General features: G+C 43.1%; 1 protein-coding gene across 2 annotated transcripts in view; it reads right to left on the minus strand.

Annotated features, from left to right (window-relative positions):
- Positions 1–23,716, minus strand: part of PRKCH (protein kinase C eta) — a 221,936-nt gene that overhangs the window by 124,767 nt on the left and 73,453 nt on the right. For both annotated transcript variants that reach the window (XM_005285871.4, XM_005285869.5), the window contains one exon: positions 8,737–8,800. In XM_005285871.4, the coding sequence (XP_005285928.1) occupies positions 8,737–8,800 (64 nt within the window). The remainder of the gene's footprint in view (positions 1–8,736; positions 8,801–23,716) is intronic.

Raw genomic sequence — 23,716 nt, forward strand, 5'->3', positions numbered from 1 at the left:
TGTAATAAAAAAATATAATGTTAAATGGAAGAGCACTGATGACCAATATTTTCAAAAGTAACTAGTGATCTTGGGTGTTCGCCTTTAAAAGGACCAGATTTTCAGAAAGTGCTGAGCACAACCCTTTGGAAAATCAAGGCTCTTTGAGGTGTCTCAAGTTGGACGCTCAAAATCACTAGTCTCGCCTGAAAATCTTGACCTGTATCTACATGAAAAAATGAAAAAGGACTGTGAAATAGATAAATAAATAAAAAAGGTGGGTGTTTGTTTCCACCACAATAGAGTATTAATTGCAGCAACAAACTGCAGTTAATTGCTTTGTGCAATGTTTGCAGCACTAGCAGGAACTCGGTCAGTAGCATGTGTGTGTCAAGCATGTGATGATCACAGTCTGAGGTAGAGAGGTTAATTATTTCTGTCTTGGTGGGTTCACACAGGAAATATAAGCTGAATAGGAGGGGAGTGTGTACAGAACAATAAGCAGAGAGAGCAAAACCATTTTTGTCAAGTCCTGTTTTGCAATGAGCACATTTACTCAATGCAGCTAGAAAACAGAGAGACACCAGGGCTAAATTATCCTCAGTCTCTTTTTCTCTCTTCCTATGGCACCATTTCCCCCTCCTAACAAAAATGATGTGTACTTTTAACCTGAGTAACAGGCATATTTCCATGTCTCAGAACAGCAAGCCAGCAGTGGAAGAAAGATGAGCCATCCTCACAGGAGTTTCCGTTTGAGGAAGTAAGGAGGTCTTCAGAGAAAAACAAGGATGCCATTCAGTTAAATTAATATTCAATAGCATCCACTTGGAGCTGACTGAAGAATATCCTTCCACCAAGTCCCCACTAAATAATATCAATGGGCTGTCCAGTGAAGGAAATAGGATCTGAGAATAAAGTAGTAAACACTAGGGCTAAAAGAGGGTCATTAATATAGGGAGGGATTTATCCACACACCACTGAGAGGTAGGTGTCACAGGTTCAGGATAATTGAACATGTATTCTCCCTCCATAGTCGCTCGAGGGCATCCACTTAAGGTTTCTAGCTCCCAGCCATCACCTCTCTTGGGCAGAGATCCATGTCTCTCTTCCTGCTGACTGGGGTTTTAGGGCTGTGTAGCTGCCTGCCCCACACCGTGATATCCCCAGCAAGCCGTCTGACTAAAGGCCGGCCCCTGTGCCTTGCTTTCTCTCCAAGGGCTATGAACGGTGTATTGCCAGCAGTTACAAGTTATCACCCAGCTCTTTCTAAGCAAGCACCTTTAAGAATAAAGGGAAAGCATTACAGGGAATACTTGTAAAAAACAATAAACGTTCCTATACATATTAAAATCTTACCAGAGATCAGTCTTATGGTGCCCTTTCCAACCCTTCTCCAAGGGTCAGGGCCTTTGGAGAGAAAGTCCTGCCTGTTTGCTGGAAGAAGGCCCTTAGTCAGTTTAAATGCAGCCCTTTTAGCCAAAAGTCCTTTCTTTGTTGGGGTCTCTGGGAAATCCAGTTTGAACCAGTATATCAAGCCTCCCCCAGGGTGGTACCTCTCTGGAGGTGTTTACAACCTGAGCGATTCACCCTAATCACTCCCCGACTTCTTTTAGTTCCTGGTGGCACTGTGGTAACCCTCTTCCCCCAGGGTTGCATAAAGTCACTGGCCCATAGTGATATATGAACCACTCATGCACTTAATACAATATGGTCCCCAAAGATATTATATTGCATGCAGTTTCAATCTCTCTCACAGTAGGGAAGTACTGTTGTCCCCATTTTACAGATGGGGAGCTGAGGTACAGACACTAAGAGACATGCTAAAGAGGTCACACAAGAAGTTTGTGGTGATGTAGGGAATTAAACCTGCATGTCTCAAGACCCAGGCTTGCACACTAGTCACTGGACCACTCTGCCTCTTGTGCTCCCCCTTCCCAAGGAAGCTAATACAGTTTCCTTAGGGCAGAAATGATATCATCCAGAATTCCACGGTAGTTCTCGTAAGCAATTGGCCAGCCAAATTCTGCACAGTTCACTGGTGCAGTAGAAACAACCACCAGCAAATAATAATTTACATCAGTGTTCTCAACCTGGGCAGGAAATAATGGGGGGTGGGAAAATGTGGATGACATTTTCCCACCCCCCATTATTTCCTGCCCAAGTTGAGAACATTGATGTAAATTATTATTTATATATATATATATATATATATATATATATATATATATATATATATATATGTATAAAATAAATAAAAAAAGAGAGAGAACAAAAATAATTTGAATCTTCCCTATTATTTGTTGGGTGATGTATTTACTGATTTTTGAAGATGAAACATTTTTAAATGCTCTTTTAGAAATGAACCACTGTCCCCACGAACTCCAGATTTTCTCTCTCTCTCTCACACACACACACACACACACGCACCCCATAATGTAGGCCTGAGACCTGATCAACCCCATATTAAACCAGCCTTGGGTGAAACTTGGAGTTCACTACTAAAATTGAAAAAAGGAATGTTCTGCTACTGATAAAGCACCATCACCTTAAAAAAGTCTCTAACGAGAACTATACCCACCAAGGTTGTAAAGACGCTGGGAAATTCGGGAGGATACACGAAGAGACTCAACAAATGGTAAAATAAGCTCTGATCTGTGCTTTATGCTGACCATGTGTACACATAAAGGTCACAATTAAGTTATAATTTGGGCATGAAAAGTAAAATGTACAGAACTTGGACAGGAAGGAGGACACATAGATGCCAGTGCGTAATTGTGTGGAATAATGTAGGGTTACCATACGTCCGTTTTTTCCCGGACATGTCCGGCTTTTTGGCAATCAAACCCCCGTCCGGGGGGAATTGCCAAAAAGCCGAACATGTCCGGGAAAAATACCGGACGGGCACTTCCTCTCCCACGGCTGCTCTGCTCCTCCCCTGACTCAGACTTCGGCTCTGTTTAAGAGCCAAGCTGCCCGAGCCAGTGCTACCAGCTTCGGGCAGCCCCCTTGCCTCTGGACCCCAGCCGCCGGCCGGGCACTTCTCCTCCCCGGCTCCAGCTGCTCTGCTCCGGCGGCGCAGGGTACGGAGACATGGGGGCTGCCCGAAGCCCATAGCGCTCCGGCAGCTTGGCTCTTAAACAGAGCTGAAGAGTCAGGGGAGGAGCAGAGCAGCTGGAGCCTGGGAGGGGAAGTGCCCGGCCGGCAGCTGGGGTCCGGAGGCATGGGGGTTGCCGAAGTCGGAGCGCTCGAGCAGCTCGGCTCTAAAACAGAGCCGAAGAGTCAGGGGAGGAGCAGAGCAGCTGGAGCCCGGGAGGGGAAGTGCCCGGCCGGGGGCGCAGGGTCCGGAGGCATAGGGGCTGCCCAAAGCCCGAGCGCTACCGGCTTCATGGTTTGCCGGGCAGCCTCCAGACCCTGCGCCCCCGGCTGGGCGCTTCCCCTCCCGGGCTCCAGCTGTGCTGGGGAAGCGCCGGCTGGGGGGGCGCAGGGTCTGGAGGCTGCCCGGCAAACCGTGAAGCCGGTAGCGCTTGGGCAGCCCTTTTCACGTGGCTGGGAGGGAGGAGGGGGAGTTAGGGCGGGGACTTTGGGGAATGGGCGGAGTTGGGGCAGGGAAGGGGTGGGAAAGGGGCGGGGCCGGGGCCCCGTGGAGTGTCCTCTTTTTATTTTTTAAATATGGTAACCCTAGAATAATGTGATAGGTTTAGTAAATTGAAGGAGGGAGCTAGTTATACCTACATAATGTAAATAAAAAACAATGCTCTTTGGGAACCATTTCCGGACTGCAGTTCAACATCAAACTGCTGGAACTCTGACCCCTCTCCACAACCGTGACGTGCAGAGGCATCACCGAGAACCCCAGATGAATGAATCCTGACTGGCCATTGGGTGAAATCTGTCTGTATATTGGGAGTGGTGAGCATAAAAGATTTGCTTGGTATATGTATTCTCTGTGTGTTGCTAATAAATAGATGTTTAGAGCACAATTGGGTAAGGCTCTTTCACTGGGCAAAGGTTCCGCAGACCCATAGAGCCCTGAGCCCCAAGGAAAAGGGCAGATACTTAAACTGACCAGGTTTCTTCCTGAGCCCCATGGTTAAGGATAGGTGCCTTACACCCTGAGCCCTCAGAAAGGAAAGGGTTGGGGTGCCTAAATTGATTGGGTCATGCCTTAAACCCTCGGTAGGGTGTAGGCGGGGTGCCCGAATACCAGGTCACGCCTTGAGCCCTCGGAAGGATATAGGAGAGGTGCCCGAAATCGAGCGGGTAACAACAACAACTCAGGCCTCGGGCACATTCAAATTTTACACCTAAACAAAAAGGGCATGTCTTGACTCGGATTTAAAGATGTGATGTTATCACACCTTTAAATACTAATCTAGACCAGGCCAAAGAGTTGCTTCCCTTATGTTTCATTACTTAACTTAGCTCCACAAACAAAAGACCATGGAACTGCACAGATTCACCAGGTACTTCCATTCTCCCATGCTACATCCCACTCTACTGGCCTTCCTGCCCAGTCACCCTATCTGGCTCCTGGCTACAGCTCTTGGCAGTACCTCATCATGGCTTCTCTGTCCTCTTCATTCACATCCCACGCCATCTGACTCCTCCTGCTAAGTCCCAAGGCTCCAGAGAGATCAAGCCTTGACAGTGAAAGTCCCAATCTGACATACTTGGTAAGGTCTGTTGGCCTGGGCTCACTTCTGGTAAGCTATAAAATTTGCCAGAGAGAGAAACTATCTCCATAGCGGAGCTGCTAGCTCCACTTCACATGGCAACTTTGGACACAACTCTTTCCCTCTCCCTCACCCCTGTTACCTACAGAGTTGCATCCAAAGCTGGGTAAGCAGGCAGCCTCTTTATCTGGTGAACACCAGTGATTCATGGCTTCTGGGTCATGGACTTTAGCATTGGGACTCATGCTGCACAGGCTCACTACAGCCTAGAAATACGTCCCAGGGAACATTGGCAAAGTTGCTGGTCTCCCTGCTCCTCACTTAACTCCAACCTCAGCTAAAAGAAGGCCTTGCCTGTACTAGAGAATTTCACCAGTTTAACTAGAGTGATTCAAAACCTATTTTAGTTAAACTGGGGCAATGTTATGGTACAGACATGCTGGCACTGGTCAGTTTACCTTGTCTTATTTGCTACATGTAAACAGATGAAGTCGGAGTTAAGGTTGTTTGACTAACTAACTGGATGTGGGGTGAGAATTTTTATGCAATGCAGAAAACAAACACGTGTGTGTGTGTGTGTGTGTGCGCGCGCGCGCTCAGCGGCTGGCGGAGGTATCGCAAGCCAGTGGGCTACCTCACTGGGTCGCACACCAAAAAACACTCTCCAGCCACGGGATTGCAGTCCCTTTTTCTTAGTTCTTCAAACTAAAGCTATTTGACACAAGTTCAACATTGCAATAATGTCCTTTCCCTTGACCCGAGGTCTTCTAAAGAGGCCCCATCTATTCCCTACAAAGTTACTCTCTGTGGGCCATCTGGCTGGGTGTCAAGGCAAGCCTCCTTCTCCTTCCTAGCCTGCTCCCTGCAGGATTACTCTCTGCAGGCCCTCCTGCAGCTGGGAGGCAGCTGATCCGTCATTGGCAGGGCTGGGTCCAACTCCTTTAAAGGGCCAGTCAGCCTCTGACAGGGATATGGAAATTTTTAAATCACTGATTGAAAGTTTTCTCTGTCACCTGTGACTTGATAGACTCCTAGCAGACAGGCATCTGCATCACAGCACTTAGCCGTGGCACTCTCGTTAGCAGACTCAGAGGTGAAACGACTGACAGAGGAGTAACATATTCAAAAGTGATCAAGTGATTTAGAACCTAAGTCCCATATTTAAAAGTGACTCAAGGTTCAAAATGCCTATGTGGCTTTGGAAAATGAGACTTAAATGCTTTTGAAAATTTTACCCCGGACACTTGGCGCAATGCTGGAGCTCTATAAAGGATGAATAACTGGGCAGGAGGACAAAGCTATCTGCCTCACCCCTGGAGGCGGTCTCTTCAGGTGAAGGCTGGGACACACTGAAGGGATGGTACTGAGACACAAAGGGAAGCTTGTACTGCTACTTGTGCTGTAGCTCTTTGATGCGTGATCTTCCATCACTTGTCACAAGTGATGAATTCACTTATAAATAATTCATTGCAGGAGATGATACCTCATTAAAGTCAAATCCACTAAGAGTAGATTATCAACAGTGGGTCAGGTTCACAGCCTGGATCCTTGGCTTCCACAGGGAGAAGCCAGGCTGTGAGGCCCTCAAGGCCCACCCACAGTGAGGGTGCAAGCTGTGAGCAGCTCCCACTCCTATCAGGGGCTGGAGCCGCCTGGCACAGCCCCGAAGTGGGAAGAGGCGGCTAGGTTTGAGGTGGGACCAGAGCACCCTGGTGATGTGCAGAATCAGCACATCCTCTGAGCAGCTTCTGTGTTTGGCAGTGCTGCCACCTCATTCCTAATCCTGGGAGTGAATTCCCACTCTGGAACAGCTAGGAGCAGGGGGGAATCTGAATCAAGCACAATAAACATAATGAGATAACTTCATAGGTGACATAGACCAAGGTCTGGAATAACACATGGCTTAGGGCAGGTCTTCACTACAGGAGGGGGTCGATTTAAGATACGCAAATTCGACGTATCGGAGCCGACTTACCCCGCTGTGAGGACGGCGGCAAAATCGACCTCCCCGTCGACGGCGCTTACTCCTACCTCCGCTGGTGGAGTAAGCGCGTCGATTCGGGGATCGATTTCTACCCACTGATTCAGGTGGGTAGTGTAGACCTAGCCTTAGTGAACAGGGACACCAGAAAAAAGCTGAATGCAAATGATGCCACTGAGAAGTAGTATGTGGATTTTCAAACCAAAAGCAGGACCAAAACCAGCAGATCTTTGTGTGACTCTGCGAATGTACGAACAGTAGGAGAAAAGCAGAGTTTGAATAAAGAAACAGAATATAGCACCTGTGCCAGATACTGAAAGACTATTCTAGCAATATTATGAGTCCCACTCCAGCTTCCATTGAACTTAATGGGACTCCTTCCATTGACTTTAATGGGAACTGGATGGGACCCAGGGTCAGCAGCTATGCATCCTTGGAGTCCTACAAAGTGTAGAGTCACAGAGCATCCAGAACAGTGGGACCATCTAAATAGAATAATAGTATATCATGGTTGGAAGGGACCTCAGGAGGTCATCTAGTCCAACCCCCTGCTCAAGGCAGGACCAATCCCCAACTAAATCATCCCAGCCAGGGCATTGTCAAGCCTGACCTTAAAAACCTCTAAGGAAGGAGATTCCACCACCTCCCTAGGTAACCCATTCCAGTGCTTCACCACCCTCCTCGTGAAAAAGTTTTTCCTAATATCCAACCTAAACCTCCCCCACTGCAATACCAACATTAAGCTCAGCGTTCCTCTCAAAACAGCTCCTAATCCTTTTCACTGGGAAGAGTCTTCCAGATACAAAACACACAAGGATCTTCCAGCATCTCCTCACCGCCTACACCCATGTCTGTCTTCCCTAAAGCTAACCATTCTCCCTGTTAGTTTAGGAAGGCCTAAGGGCTTCACATCCCAACCCAGGTGTCTGCTCCCCTGTGAATAGCTGCCCCTGCCTCTGGACTAGGATTGCCAACTCTCCGGGATTGACCTGGAGTCTCCAGGAATTAAAGATTTTAATTAAAGATTAGATTATGTTAATCGAAGAAACCTTCAGGAATACGTCCAACTAAAATTGACAACCCTACTCTGGACAGGTGACTGTTTACAATCCTTTTGAGCACTGGGAAAACAAGTCTTGTAACTTGGTTGGCACCCGGAAGTAGAATCTTCCCAGCTAATAGCTCAGACATTGTCTGTCAAGGACCCCCAACATGTTTAGTGGGAGGTTATTTGGAGCTATTATGTTGCCTTCCAAACAGCCCTGCTGCTAAACTAAACCAATGTATGCATATAGTAAATATCCCACTAATCCAATATAACCACACATTTACTATCCCATAACCAGCTCACATACAAAATTAATAAATTATTACAGATCAGCCCCAAATCCTTCACATTTCCACCCTATTGAAGTCAATGCGACTTAAGCACACGTGTCTGCTGGAAAGAAGCTGTTTTGTCTTTTCCAAGCAGGCATTCCAGATTTCACGGCTTACTGTAGCAAAGCAGTCATCTGTGCTCACATAACAATTAAAGCATGCTCAGGTATGTATCAGAACAAACAACTGGAAAGTTGAAAACATTTCACAAAAGGGGTAGTCAGAGAAGGGAAAGAACAAATGAAGAATATTTTTTCAAGGCAACTTTTGCACTGAGAGGCTTATAGATGTCCAGTATTATGTGTCTTTCTTGACACATTGTGAAGTAGATGGGTGAAATTATGGAATGAAGATTACCAGGAAGAAATTTACATATTTGGCACACCCAGTCAAAGGTACTCACATAGAAATTTCAAGTGAATGAAACAATCAGTTTGACGGACAACCTGGGAGAAATGAACCAGATCAGGCATGAATCAGCTCACTTGGTCCAAGATCACAATGATAAAGGCCCATGTTGTATACAAAATAAGCAGTCCAGAAGAGTTTCTTCAAAACTACCCTCGTTACTCATAAAATCTTCATGTAAAACTCACATACCGCTGCACACTGAAGAATACTATCATCCACAATATTTACAGTACGCTAGCGAGTGGCAGCTTCAACTTAAGCAATGATGGATTTTAAAACATCTTTGAAAACAAGCCAAAATACTTCTCTTACCTTCAGTGAAGCTGCCTGTAAGAGTGATTACCACAAACACTTTTCCCTCTGGCTCCAGATCAACCTGAAAAAGATTGGGGGACAGGGGGAGAAATTATGTTTCAGAATAAAGTCTTCTCTTCGCATGTTAAATTAATCCAATACTTAACAAACATTTAAAGTTGTGTAAGTTATGCTCCTTTAGACCTGATTTTCAGAAATATAGAGCACCCTCAACTACAATTGCTCACCACCTCTGTGGGGGGGAAAAATCAAGTTCTTAATTCTTTAACAATCCAGTGTGTTGAACAGTCTCATTCTTGCATTAAAATATGTGGGTGAAATAATCAATAGAATCTATATTATTATATTTTGTCAGGCATGTGTAGTGGTAATAAGCCCCTAGGTTATCTGGACAGAATGGAACCTGTAAGGTATATCACCGTTAGTCTGGTGAATTAAAAATGTTTGTTCATTTAGTCCCCTATTATCTCATATTGTGCTTGTTTGAGAGTCACTGGAAAAACATCAGTGCTGTGTATAACATAAGCCCCCGTCTGTGCCCGATCCACAGAAGTTAGGAGTCTCTTACCCCAGCCAGCCAGGGCATGCTGTCCTTTAACTCAAGCTATAGATGGCCACATGAAATAGTTCTGGAGGTCCCAGGTTCAATCTCTGATGATGACCAAGTTGAAGCCCATTACCTTCCAGTTGAAGGAGCCAAGGAATTTTTATTTTGAAACATTTCTTGAAAGTTCACCTCATTTATTGCAGCCTTGCAAAGAATTACTGAAGTTCAAGTCAGCCTGCCACATGGTGTCTATAAAAGCATCTTGCTAATTTTATCCTTGCTAATTTAAAGACAAGCTTCACACCACATGTGTATTGATAATCTTTGCAGAAGAAAAATTCTGAAAATAGAGCTCCCAGGAGGAATGACTAAACACGATAAATTTCCATCTGTCTTTGTGCTGGTCTTAACTTGTTTTAGATGGGAAAAAATGATTTAACAAGCCACTAAACCCACCGTTAGATAACAAAGTTTAACACTTACGACAGACATGTTTTAAATACACCTTGCTGTGCAAAAGTAGGTGGGACTGATATACTGTCTAGCAGAACAATGTGTTTTCAGGGGTTGGGTCAATAAAATCCCACAGGATTTTAAAAGTACCCCCAAACTCACCACTTCTGCTCCAAGTAGGGTGACCAGTAGGGTGACCAGATGTCCCGATTTTATAGAGAGAGTCCCGATATTTGGGGCTTTTTCTTATATAGCCTCCTACTACTCCCCACCCCCTATCCTGAGTTTTTCACACTTGCTGTCTGGTCACCCTAGCTCCAAGTGCCAAATGCATATTTTCCAACTTTGCTTTACTTCACTAACATAAACAAAATGTACACCAGCCAATAAAGAAATTCTGCACAAAATCTTCCCCCTGGAGGAAGGAAGGAAGGAAGACAGAAAGAGAACCAAGACGTGACACATCACTTGAGGCATGCTTGGAAAGTGCTCAGATACCATAGTGATGGTCATGCTGTAATAGCCTGAATAGAAGACAGAATCATAGAATATCAGGGTTGGAAGGGGCCTCAGGAGGTCATCTAGTCCAACCCCCTGCTCAGAGCAGGACCAATTCCCAACTAAATCATCCCAGCCAGGGCTTTGTCAAGCCTGACCTTAAAAACCTCTAAGGAAGGAGATTCCAACACCTCCCTAGGTAACCCATTCCAGTGCTCCACCACCCTCCTAGTGAAAAAGTTTTTCCTAATATCCAACCTAGATCTCCACCACTGCAACTTGAGACCATTACTCCTTGTTCTGTCAATAGTATGGTTGTTCTCAAACTGGGGTTTGAGGACCATTGGTGGGTGGTCTGGAGGACAATTGCTAGTGGTTCACAGAACTCTGGATGATCATGTGGTGCTAGGTATTACTACTTATTTCCCACTGCTGAATTGCAATAAAATGCAGTTTAAAAATAGGTTCAACTTGCATTTAACAGTTGCTGTAGGCACTATATAAGTGCTGCATGATCACGAATGGTAGGAGAGGTGGTCCACACAATTGTAAATGGGAGGAGATGTGTTTGACAAGTCAGTCTCTCTACTGAGTTGTGTTGCTAATATTAATGAGTACTGAGTTGTGTTGCTAATATTAATGAGTACTGTCTGTTAGCACTATCCAAGAAATGGTACAGCACCACTACCAGGGAGGCTAATTATAGCTGGACTAAGAAAAGCCAGGAGCAAATGATATTCTGGAAGGGACAGTAAAATGCACCATTCTCACACCTCTCTCATTCCCCAGATCTTGGCACCAGTATAGAGAAATACTTTTAAAAAAATTTTAAATTCTCATTCAGAAGTGCGAGCAGGTGAATACGAGACACCACAAAGGAGGAAAAGAGCAAAGTAAGGGTGAAAGAAAAGATGGGAGCTAGCATACAACGGTTATTTATACAGCCCAATAGCGGTTCATTGTGCTTTACAGACAAGAAGAATGACAGGTACATGCCTACATGGAATAAAAGACAAGGAAACTCATTGTTTCCTGACAACAGTTTAACCAGAGTTGCTTGGGAATTTTCTACTGAAAAGTTTTTTGGATGGAAAATGTGTCAATTATGCTGAATCCCACCCCGCCCCACACCCTCAATTGGGAAAATCTAAGCTAAATGTGTCGTTTTGAGTCGACATTAATCGATGCATCTGCCTTAGCTGCCACTGTGTCTCATATGCCTCCATTCTCTCTTATGAGATCAGCGCCCTGGCCAGACTACACCTCCCATGATGTCACGTCCCCTGTGGACCTAAATTCCAATCTGACTGGGTTTCTATGCACTCCTTCAACTGTCCTAAATTGTTCTTTTAAAATAAATAAAACTGAGTTATGGGCCTTTGGGAACAGATAGGTCAAGCTTCTGTGGATAAATTCTTCATTTTATCTTGAATATGAGCTAAGTAGGTCTTCAAATGTAAAATCAAAAATATAAAATCTGTCACTATGCATTGTTTTTCTGCTAATTTCATTAGGTGAAGATGCCTCAGGCTTTCACTTCCACATCCAAGAAGAGGAACATTCCCTGTTTCTCTTCTTGAAATTTAATAGTAGAACACAGGACAAATGCTACAGGCCTTAGTCTTTCCGCTGGAGTTCTGCCCAAGTACAGACTGCAGGATTTAGCCATATATATATATTTGATCAACCTTACATAGTTATCTTGATACAGAACAAAAGCACCAAACATGGAGCTTGAAACAGCTTCTGCATGGGCTTTTTGTGGTTTTGCACTCCACTTTAAATATGGTTTGTGCGTCCAAGGTACTACGCAGCTTTAGGAGATTGGCGCTATCATTCATTTTAAAGATACAGCAGGAGACTGTCTACCACATCGAAGAGCCCCAAACTTCTCCCCATTCTAAGGTTGAAGGATATTCAAATCCAGTAAAAGGATTTTGCAGCCATGGTCATAGAGTGTCCCGGTTTCTCCCCCTGCCTCCCCACCAAGAGCCCGGAATGGGGCTGTAATTGAGACTCTCTCATGGCACATCCTGGTGGGTTCTGGAAATATATAATGTTCATCCCCTATATAGTTCTTAAATTATTTTTGCAGTAGCACCACAAGACCCCAATCCAGAGAGCCAGGCACTGTATACCAGAGATATGCTATAGTTCAACCCCACGCCATGGGGCTAGATGCAGGAATTGCTGGGTGAAATCTGTGGCCTGTGTTATGCAGGAGGTCAGACTAGATGATCCTAATAGTCTCTGCTGGCCTTAAAATATAGGGACTTCAGGTTTCATTCAAGAAATTGTTACAGTGAAATGATACAATTAAACACGTCAGATTGTCTATAATAGTTTGGATTTTTGACCCGCAATGCTGTCTTTTAAAGGTGAACTTTGACAAGATTGTGAAGAATCCCATATAACATTCATCATTTGAACCAAATCAGAGGTACATGGAAAGAGGTGAAAACAAACTATAAACTTTAACCAGGGGAAGTAATAGAGGAAAATGAAGTGTTAACATCCATCTCCAGCCCGATACTCCCAGGAGTCTGCATGAAACCTGACATGGACAGACAAGCTGCCCTGTCATCGCAGTTCAAATCTCATTGGATACTCTTGCTTGAGTCCTAGAACTGAGCTCTCGAGGATGAGGCATGCTCGGGAGAAGACTAATGCCTATGGAATCTGCTCGCTGAGGCTCCAATCCAGAAAGGCACATAATTAATTTTAAATACATGAACAGCCACACTGAAGTCATCCCATTTAAGTCAATTGGTCTATTCACATGCTCAACTCTGTGCACAAGTAAGGCTTTCGCTACTGTCTCACATTGCTTTCTCATAAACAAACTACATAACTATAGCCTAGATGAACCTACTATAAGGTGGGTGCACAACTGGTTGGAAAACTGTATTCAAAGCATAGTTATTCATGGTTCACAGTCAAGCTGGAACTGCATATCGAGTGGGACACTATAAAAATCTGTCCTGGGTCTGGTTCTTTTCAGTATCTTCATAAATGATTTGGATAATGGCAAAGAGAGTACACTTATACATTTTGTGGACAATACCAAGCTAGGAGGTGTAGCAAGTGCTTTGGAGGATAGGATTAGAATTCAGAATGATCTTGACAAAGTGGAAAAATAGTATGAAATAAATAGGATGGAATTCAATAAGGACAAACGACAAGTACTACACTAAGGAAAGAATAATCAATTGCACAAATTCAAAATGAGAAAGGAAGGAGTACTGCAGAAAAAGATCTGGGGATTATAGTGGATCACAAACTAAATATGAGTCAACAATGAAATACTGCTGCAAAAAAAGTGAACATTATTCTGGGATATATTAGCAGGAGTGTTATAACCCAGACATGAGAACTAATTCTTCCACTATACACAGAACTTATAAGGCCTCCAGTTCTGGGCATCACATTTCAGGAAAGATGCGGACAAACATAAGAAAGTCCAGAAGACAGCAACAAAAATGATTAGAGGTCTAGAAAACATGACCTACTGAAGAAACTGTGTTTGTTTATTCTGGAGAAAAAAAGACTGAGGGGAGGCATGATAACAGTTTTCAAGTACACATTATTATTAAGAGGAGCACAAGATAGGAAGTATTGAGCTTAAATTTCAGCAAGGAAGATTTAGGTTAGACGTTAAGAAAAACTTCCTAACTGTAAGAGTAGATTAGCACTGAACAAATTACCTAGGCAGGATGTGGAATCTCCGTCATTGGAGGACTTTAAGAACAGATTAAACAAACACCTGTCAGGGATGGTCTAAATAATACTGAGTCATGCCTCAGTGCAGGGGACTGGACTAGATGATATGTTATGGTCCCTTCCAGTCCTACATTTCTATGATTCCATACGTAAATGCCTTCCTCGATGTAGGCCCTAGAGCTGAAATCTGGTAATTTTCAGTACATGGTAAAAGGCGTTCCCTAAGAACTGTACTAGAAAGTTTTACTACTTTAACTATATTCAGCATGGATGCAATTATACCAGTATAAAAGTACTTATAATGTTATCGCTTATTTCAGTTCGGGAAGCAAAGTAAACTATATCAGTAACACCTTTATACTGGTATAACTGCACCCACCATAGGACTTATAGTGGTATAACTATATCAGTTAAAAAAAATCATACCCCTTACCAATGTAATTTTACCTATAGAACTATTCTAATGTAAACCAGGCTCTCATTTAATTCATCATCATCACAGCTTGATGCAAGGCATGTACACAATATGAACAAAAGGCAATGTAGAAACTGCACTTTGCCTCTCCTCCTGGAACCCATAAAGGGTTTCAATAAAACGGGGGAAGAGTTTAGGGAATATAAAATTATCACACCCTGGGAATGTAGTTAGAGAAACTTCCCTTTCTAGTGTTTCCAGTCCCTTGTCTTGAGTAAAAATGCTCACATACGAGAGACACAAATTTTAATTCATCTAAAAAAATCCCCACAACATAAGGAATGTGCATGGTAGCGATATTTTTGAAGATGATTTTGAATCACATGTCCCCTGGCCTATAAGAGGATAAGGAAGCATTGCTCAAGAAGGATTTTCAAGGGTGCTTTACATTTATGACACCATGCTGTGATGAAGGCAGGAAATCATTGCATTCAGATTCCTGTGAGCTCCCATACAAACAAGAGTGTTGGAGGCTACACCTAGAATATTTTACAGCCTGATATTACAGATATTATGAAGGCAAGGGTAAACTGAGAGGCACAAGCAGTTTACGTAACATATTCTGAGCAGTATACAACATTCTACTGGACTTCCCCCCCTCCCACCCCCATCACTTTATTTACCAGACCCAGGAATGTGCCTTTTTCATCCAACAGAAGTTCTGGTAGAATTTTGTCAGTCACTAAAGAACTATACACATACATTGTTTATGTGTATTTTTTAGTATAAGACTTTTTCACAGTGTTCTATTATTAAGTAATAGGACTTAAGCACTTCAAAAGGGAGCAGCTAATATGGGACAGTCCCTCAAGCCACGGAAGGTGTCACCACATCCAGCAAATGCTTGGTTACAGAGCATATCAGGCCAGGACTATGTGCAGACAAGACTCCCATAACTTCAATACCAGTTGTAATGACTGGATCCTAAGTCTATAACTACAATACCTGCGCTGATATAAAGTCAAATGTCATCCATACACCAAGTTTGCTTCTCGTGTTCTCTTTCTTTTCATCGCAAAGTTAACTGTAGCTGCTTAAATTGTATTTTTATGGAAGAGGAGGAAACAGAAGTTACAGTTTTATCACTTTAGAAATTATTAAAAGTGAGAGCAGATCAGATTAATCAGATTCTTTTGGGAAGGTGGAGTTGATACAGATCTCTCTCTCCACAAGTGATTTCCAGGAAGCACAGAGAAGCACAACAATATAATCAGGGGGCTGGATGAAATGCATATGGAGAACCCTGTATAATTTTTCCAAGAGATGAGCAAGAGATATTTGGAGTGAGGAGCATTATTTAGGGTGAAACAAGAGGGTATAGGTAGGAGAAGCGAAGTGACCGTCAGAGAGAGAGAGCATTCAGACTGAATAGCAGAGAAATTTCACTGACAGCAAGATCATTGGGCTACAGAATAGTTTCCATAGGGAAGTGGTGGGACAATGCTTGGAACATTTAAAATTAGAGTGGAAAATGGACAACAGGGAATAATCCTGCATTGGCTCAACTACAAAAATAAAGAATCTTAATTTTCTCATTCCATTTATACTGATTTCGTATGCTCACCTGTGTGCCTCACAACATTAAGTATACAATACAAACCAAACTCATGGCATGCAATATGACTGCCTGCGTGATAACATCATATTATTTACTCATGTGCATAACATAATACTTGCTCATATAATACTAAATAGTAAACTCACCTGGCCACATTGTAATCTTCAATCCACTCCTTCCGCAAATTGTTGTGGGCGGGGGAGAGGGAGATTTTTTATTTTTTTTTTATTTTGCAGAGTGCCCAGGAAGTTAACAAACCTGGACTCTAACAGACTGGTAGGGCGGTGAATGCCCATCAGCCTATTATTAGTTGACTTACCGGACTTTTCCATCTCTAGTATCTATAATGGAGATTAAAAAGCCTATGCCACTTTACAAAAGGAGGACAGGATAATGACCTGGCCAAATTACCCCTGTATGAAAATAGCTGCAGTACAGTACTTCGGCCCTAATTAAAAATGCACTAAAGCACCTGTTCTAACTTGGTAGAACTTAAAGTTGAACATGTGCTTGAATGCTTTGCTGAATCATAGCCTTGAAGGTACTGCGTGTGCTGCTGTTGAGAACCCTAAGGCCTGTCTTGTTTAACTATGGTGTCACCTCACTCCCATAATAGAACAGACTGCTTTGATAGTAAAAGCACTATAAAAAACTAAATAGGGCTTTATACTCTATTCTGTAAGCAGAGCTACTCACACAAGGCCCAATCTTGAAAGGTGCTAAGTGCCCTTAATTCCAAATGACTTCAGTGGGAGATAAAGATGTTCAGCACCCTACAGGATCAGGTCCCAAATTACTATTTTACACACTACCTCCAGGTGAAGTTGGAGACTGGCATCACTCAGATCCATATTAAAATCTTTATACTGAAAATCAGACAGAAGGTATTGATGCCTCTCCTCCTAAGTCTGAGTTTAGAAGTCAATGAATACAAGGAAGCAGAGAGACCGAAACGAAGGATTCTTCAGTCATAGACCTTCATGTACATAATAGAAACTAGTCAAGTATGAATCATCAGAGGTAGAGGCTCGGAAAACAATCTCCAAGGAGGAAAACCTCTCAGGCAACACATCAACACCCACTAAACCTGAAGAGCAGGTACTGCCAGTCAGCTTCCAAGACAGAGCTTGGCATTCTTCCATGAATATTTCACCATGTCTGAGAAAAGAAGGAAGAGGAGAAAACCTAGAGGGAGGCCTTAATTTCCATTATCTCCCTGCCGGTTTCTGTCTAAATCTGAGAACAGTGTGAGTAAACCCAACCTCTAGAATACAAAGGAGAAATGTTCAATAGTCTTTACGCCACGAATACAAATTCCTGCAGAAATGAGATTCAATGAACAGGGACAACTCCCTACCCTAGCACAGTGTTTCCCAAATGGTGGGTCTTTCCCAGGAATGTTTTAGGCAGGTTGCAGGCCCGGTGCAAAGAGGAGACCAAGGGAAGGGACAGGAGGAGGGTTGGAGTGCAAGTTCACCCAGTACTCACTCCGCAGCAGTTGCTCCTGTCTCACGGGGCTGGGCCCAGCTCCTCGCTCAGGGTGTTGCGACCTGGCGCACAGGGTCACAGCGCCATTCAGATTTGGCCTGGCTGTCCCTCCATCATGACACATCTAGATTACTCATTCTTTTTTCCATCATGCATTTCATGGATTGACACAGCTGCATGCACCATGAAGCATCTGAGATTGACTTCTCTGGACTGTCATATGGCAGGCATGGCATTTCTAATGTCAAAGTACTTCAGTAAGCTGAAACTGTTTATTTGCCAGAAAAAGGGTATGTAATTAGCAGTTATGCCAACAGGCCTACAAAAATGGATTAACTTGCTGCTTTCCCCTTCCACAAACGGTAGTGTAACCCGCTGATAAGGCCTTTCTTTTTCGTTTTTTATTTGTTTTGAGCTGGGTTGTTGTTTTTTATTAATTTCTGGGGGTTTATTTAAAAGTTTTAAAAACAAGGGGGGTGGGGGAATCAATAAAAAACAAAACTAAAAAGCACCAGGCAAGGGGGTGCAGCGCCTGCTACTTTATGGGGACGGGTAACTCACCATTTTGCAGGTGAAGAAGCCTTCTGCACCCTGCAGCAACTGGGCAGCCTTGGCTGCCAGGACACAGCTCCATGCCCGTCTCACTCTCCCACTGCAGAGAGGAAGCAAATGGGGCCACGCTGAAGAGCCAAGGTCAGAAGAGGAGGGAAGGCTACAGCCTGAGAGTACTGACACACACCCCCTCTTGGACAGAGATCTCTTTGGACTCTGCTGGCCGTTCAGCACAGCCTTGTCTGCTTCCCCTGCAAAAAATTCTTGGGCCCCAAAAAAGCCAAAATGTGGGTGAAAAAAAAAATTGGTAAAACCCAAATATTGGCTTTAAAAAAAAATAGGGAGGGGATTTTTCATGGTAAAAAAATTATTAGATGCCGATAGCAAAGAACCTTAGCCATTGGTCAGTATGTGTTACGTTCTCCCTCTGTGCCCAGTCTACAGAGAATGTGTCTGTTCTAACCCCAGCTAAAAAGCCAGAACTCTTCAGCTCAGACTGTAGCTACTCGTGCTTTCAGCTCTGGAGGTCTCTGGTTCAGTCCCCAGAGTGATGACAAAACTGTGGCCCTCATAAAAGGACATCATGAAATCAGGTTTCAAAAAATATTTACCTCGTTCCGAGTATAGTTACAGTCAAAGCTTGCCATGGATATAAAATATCTTAAAGTAACCACTTCACTGCCATCTGCATAGCATTGTAAAGTTAATGGAATTTCTCCCCCCCCCCATTCATATTGGTGGGAATTTAGTCTTTTTAATAACGCCTATAACCAGTTATTCCAGCCACTGTTCTAATATCTTATCTTCATTCTGATGTATGTTCCAGGATGGGTGCTTAAAGCATTATTTCTTTTTTAGTAATGTTACAAAATTACAGGCTATAGGCCAACTATGAATAGGATCATTAAAACAATCAAACATAGCTAACCCCAATCACTAACCTGAAGTCTTTAGTCAGTTTTACTCAAGAAAAAGCTTACTGACTTCAATGGGACCTTTGTCCAAGTAAGGTTTTATGATTTCTGGTAAAATCATTCCATTCGCACGAAACACTTGTTGATAAACCTACTTGATGGGACACATAAACCAAAAAACTTTGAGGATGGTATTTTCAAAAGTATTGCCTTAATTCTGCTCCCAATTTAAATCAATGGGAGTTTCACCACTAGCTTCAGTCGGAGTGGGTTAGGCCAATGCTGACCGCTTTTGCAAATCCACATCTCTAATGCACTGCAAACCCCAGAATAAAGAACCTTGTTTATAATTCCTTGTGACTGGTCTTTTACTTCTGTAGTAGAATGCCCTATTGTGGTTTAATAGAAGAATCTGGTTTAGGTACTCTGCAAATATAAACTACACAGGGAGTGTACATGAAAAAAATCCATATTTATTGTCCCTTTCTTTGTGGACTATTGTCCACTTATTCCTGAATTGATTAAATAAAAATAGAAAAACTAATCAAAACCCAAACTACAGTCTTACTGTAGAGCTATCGTGCACATATATTCTTATTACCATACCATCTAAGTACCTCAAAGTCTTTAACATATTTATCCTCACAACGCCCATTTTAGGTAGGGAAATGCCATTTTACAAATGGGGAACTGAGGTAGAAAGACAGGCTAAGTGACTTGCCCAAGAGCACACAGGAGTTTGTTGCATAACAGGGACTTGCACCCAGGTCTCATGAGCCCTCAGCTAGTGCCCTAGCCCCTGAACCATCTTTTGTCACCGAGGATGAGACTGTTTTGGGGAGATCACCTTTCCATATCTGGAGCATGCTATATGTGAATCACTGGGTGAAAAAAAAAAAAAAAGGCCAAGAAGAAATGCAACAAGGGTCCAGACTTTCACAAGCGCTGAACACCCACAAACAGGGCCAAATTTTCAAAGGAGTGCAGCATGTTGGGTGCAGGCTGCCCAAAAGCATCATACTGGGAGCTGCAGGAAGAGGAGCTTTGAAAATCTGGTCCTTATTTAGGTGCATAAAGGGAAGCACAGCTCTTTTAAAAATCTGGTCCTGGATCACTTAGCTCTCTCAAGTTAATAGTGTTTTTCTGATTTCATGGTAAGGGCATGTCGGTGAGAAGTGTTAGATGGCCATGCACACTTGCTGCAGTCTTGTCATCAATAACCTTTTAAGCACTATGCAGGGTGGGAGTTTTACCACAGAATTCTGTGTGACTGCCTGGGCTCAGTCACGCTAGTGAGTGCGACTTCCTGCCCTATGTGGCTACTGCATTCAGGCAGCACAGCATTATACCGCTGTGGGAAACATTTCTTATTCAACTGGGGAAAGAGCAATGTTCAGTGTTCAGCTGATAGAACATTTAGCTCTCCCTCACACTTTATATGTGACAGAAGACTGCAGACGAGCCTAACATACTTGCCTCAAATTATCCCCTGCCATGGAAAATCCCACAGGAGGGGGCTCTGAGAGAAGAGGGCTGCACATAATGGGGACTTTAACCATCTTTGCACCTGTAACTGTGAAGACATCATCTGGTTGAAAGTTATTCTAATATTCTGTTGCCCCTTTTTTGACCCAGGTGATTAGTCAAAGTACAGGGTTTTAGGGATAGTCCAGCTGGAAGTAGAAATTGATGGAGTCTGACATTTTCTTTGATGCAATCTTGTGTATTTACAAGAATATGCTAAGTCTTGTGTCTCAATGCAGAAGGAACCAAGAATTTGCTCTTCAGCTTCTTCCAGGGTCACACTATGCTTACAGGCTTCTGCTCGCCCCTTCCTCTCACTCTGTTCTTGTCTGTTCTCAGTTTTTGTACGAGCACTCTTCCCACAAGCACTCACACATATATATACACATATGCCCCACCTAAAACAATATTCAGCCCAAAGTTCCTGGGCGGGTTCACATATCCCTTTTATCTTAACTATAAGCATAAGCCCCTATGTTAATTGAAGGGTGAGTTCACACCAGTCAATCTCAATGAGGTTTTAACTCAACCTATAACAAGGTTTCACCAAGCTCATAACAATACATCAGCCATCAATGGCTCCCAGGGGCCATTATAGCAACCAGGTGCAGAGAGAGCCCAACCATACTCCCAAACTTCTTACATTACACTACAGCTGGAGGGTGGCATATCATGTGCTATTGTGGCTCTAAATCATTGCAGGGGAAATCTTCAGTGGACAGAATGGTTGGGATAAGGCTTCTTTGCATTACTGGTGAATCAGATCATGGGAATTTGGTGACTGTGCAGGGAAATGGAGCTAAATCTGCATACAACTTTTCACATTAGAACTCATTTTGTTATGAGAGAAAGCGCATCAAACGCCACTGTGCGTAATCCACCATTGGACATGTGGTTATCTCCTGCTCTTTTCAAATAGGGATCATGGGATCATTAAAACTTCCAAATGAGTGAAAATTGAGAAAGCCACAGGACCACGGAATTGAAGTTTTGCAAATACAGGGCTCCATTTTCAGACATTCATGCAGACTGTTACCACAAAGAAACCCCAAAACATCCCATAACTGTTGCCATGTGTATGTGATTACCCAGTTTGCATGTGCAATCACAGTAAATGTGCGTGCAAAACAACTGCACACACCATTGAACACACACATGTCTGAAAGTAGGCCCAGAGTATTTGTTCTCATGACAGACCTTCCAGGGGCTTTGACAAAGGAAGACTCAATTTGATTTCTCCTGCAGACAGTGGTGGTTAGTCAAGAAACTCTGCTGGCTAATTGTTTAGTAAAGGAAGGGAGACTCAACTCTTAACAAGAGAAAGACATGAATATCCAATGGCTTGTGCAGCTGTTGAAACCTCACCCCTCTTCATTAAAAAGACATACACCCGCTTGCTCACTCTCTTCACCCTTTCCCCCCCCCCCCCCAAGAGGTTTGGAATGTATCTCGATTAACTCAGTATACGGTGGCAAAAAAACCAGGAAATTGCTACACTCGCTATTTCCAATAAAAAACTAAATAAATTAAAGAAATAATTAAAAGAAAATACAGACAACTGGCATGTGGGCAGACTTTCCAGAACAGAAACACTTGAAATACCACAAGAAAAAAAGTACGTTTGTGGTGTTTCTCAGTACTAAAACAGCACTACAAAGCCTGTGCCAGACTCTTTTGTGGAAGGAAGTGCATGGGTTTGTGGATGAATTTTGGGTTTTGGGCAACCCAGAATTCTCAGATACTGCTCATCCCAAATAAAGGCCTACTTTCCTCCAGGGTCCCCATTGGAGGTGTGATCCTTTGACTTTCTGTCTGGGAAGAAACAGAAAGCTTGTTCATTTGGCTCCAGAGGAAACTGCAGAAATAAATGGAGAAAGAGGGACACAACTGCTAGGAGGAGCAGCAGCAGTAACAGGGTTCTTGGCCTTGAGGCTTGAACTGAGTTTTAATAGCACATCTGAGCAAGCCTAGGAGTCATTCACAACTTTAAAGCTTACATTGAGCAACAAGGACTGTATTAAGATCTAAGGGTCTTCTGTACAAGACATTGCTTCTATAGTGTTGGACATCTTGTACCTGCTAGCCACACGGCCACCGCCATTGCTACCCATGGATTTATAGCAATGAAAGACTGGAGAAATAAGACCTTGATGTCTACATCTTTACCTCTGGTGAATGTAACTCATGTGATTATGGAGTCCTAGGATATTTGCGGATATTTACATCTTGAATAAAACTAACATTTCTATTGTGATCCAACTTAATTTCCTTGGGTACTTAGTACGGCTTTGTTCTTGGATACAAAATTCTGGAAGACTATTATGGTAATGATTACAGGATTATGGTATAATCTTACATTTGTTGGGATTTCTTTTTATACAAATCTCTGTTAACTCTCAGAAATAGCCTCTATGGCGGTTTCTAATCAGCCATTGCATTAAATTCACTTTGGTCTATTGCTGCCATTCCATTTTTGCCCAGTAGTTTTTCTTCTGTTGAGAAAATAAACATTCACTAAATACAGTAACAAACATGTAAGCCTACTGAATTCCCCAGATTTGGTCACCCAAATTGTTCATGCCACAGGGAGAAAGATGAAAGGTCTCCCTTTAAGCTAATGAGGTGATACTCCAATAATGTTTAAGAGACCTGACTGGCTTTTGCCAAGCCCAGCATCATCATCTTAATTATAGCAAAAATTAAGGTTACCATGGTATATCACAGTTTACTGAAAAAGTGAAATTATTTAGTGTTTCGTACCTACAGTGATGGGCACAGAAAAAAAACCCAAGACAGACATATCTCTAAGCACTTTTATCTTGCAGGAAGGAAACTGGGGGCTACATGACGTGGAAACTAAAATGCAACATTTTAAAACAGTGCAAAAAGTACTGCTGCTCTGTTTAAAAAAGTGTCTGGTGGATTTAATTTCCCCAAATATTAGCAGAATATTTAAGGAAAGGTACAGGCAGTTATTACATGAGCTACCTGTACTATATTCCAGATTGTATTTAGAACTAGAAATAGAAATTAATGGAGATATCCTATCTCCTAGAACTGGAAGGGACCTTGAAAGGTCATTGAGTCCAGCCCCCTGCCTTCACTAGCAGGACCAAGTACTGATTTTGCCCCAGATCCCCAAGTGGCCTCCTCAAGGATTGAACTCACAACCCTGGGTTTAGCAGGCCAATGCTCAAACCACTGAGCTATCCCTCCCCCCAGGATAGCCATTTCTTGGATGGCAACGA

Source organism: Chrysemys picta, chromosome 4, assembly GCF_011386835.1.
Source record: "Chrysemys picta bellii isolate R12L10 chromosome 4, ASM1138683v2, whole genome shotgun sequence".
Lineage (NCBI taxonomy): Eukaryota > Metazoa > Chordata > Testudines > Emydidae > Chrysemys > Chrysemys picta.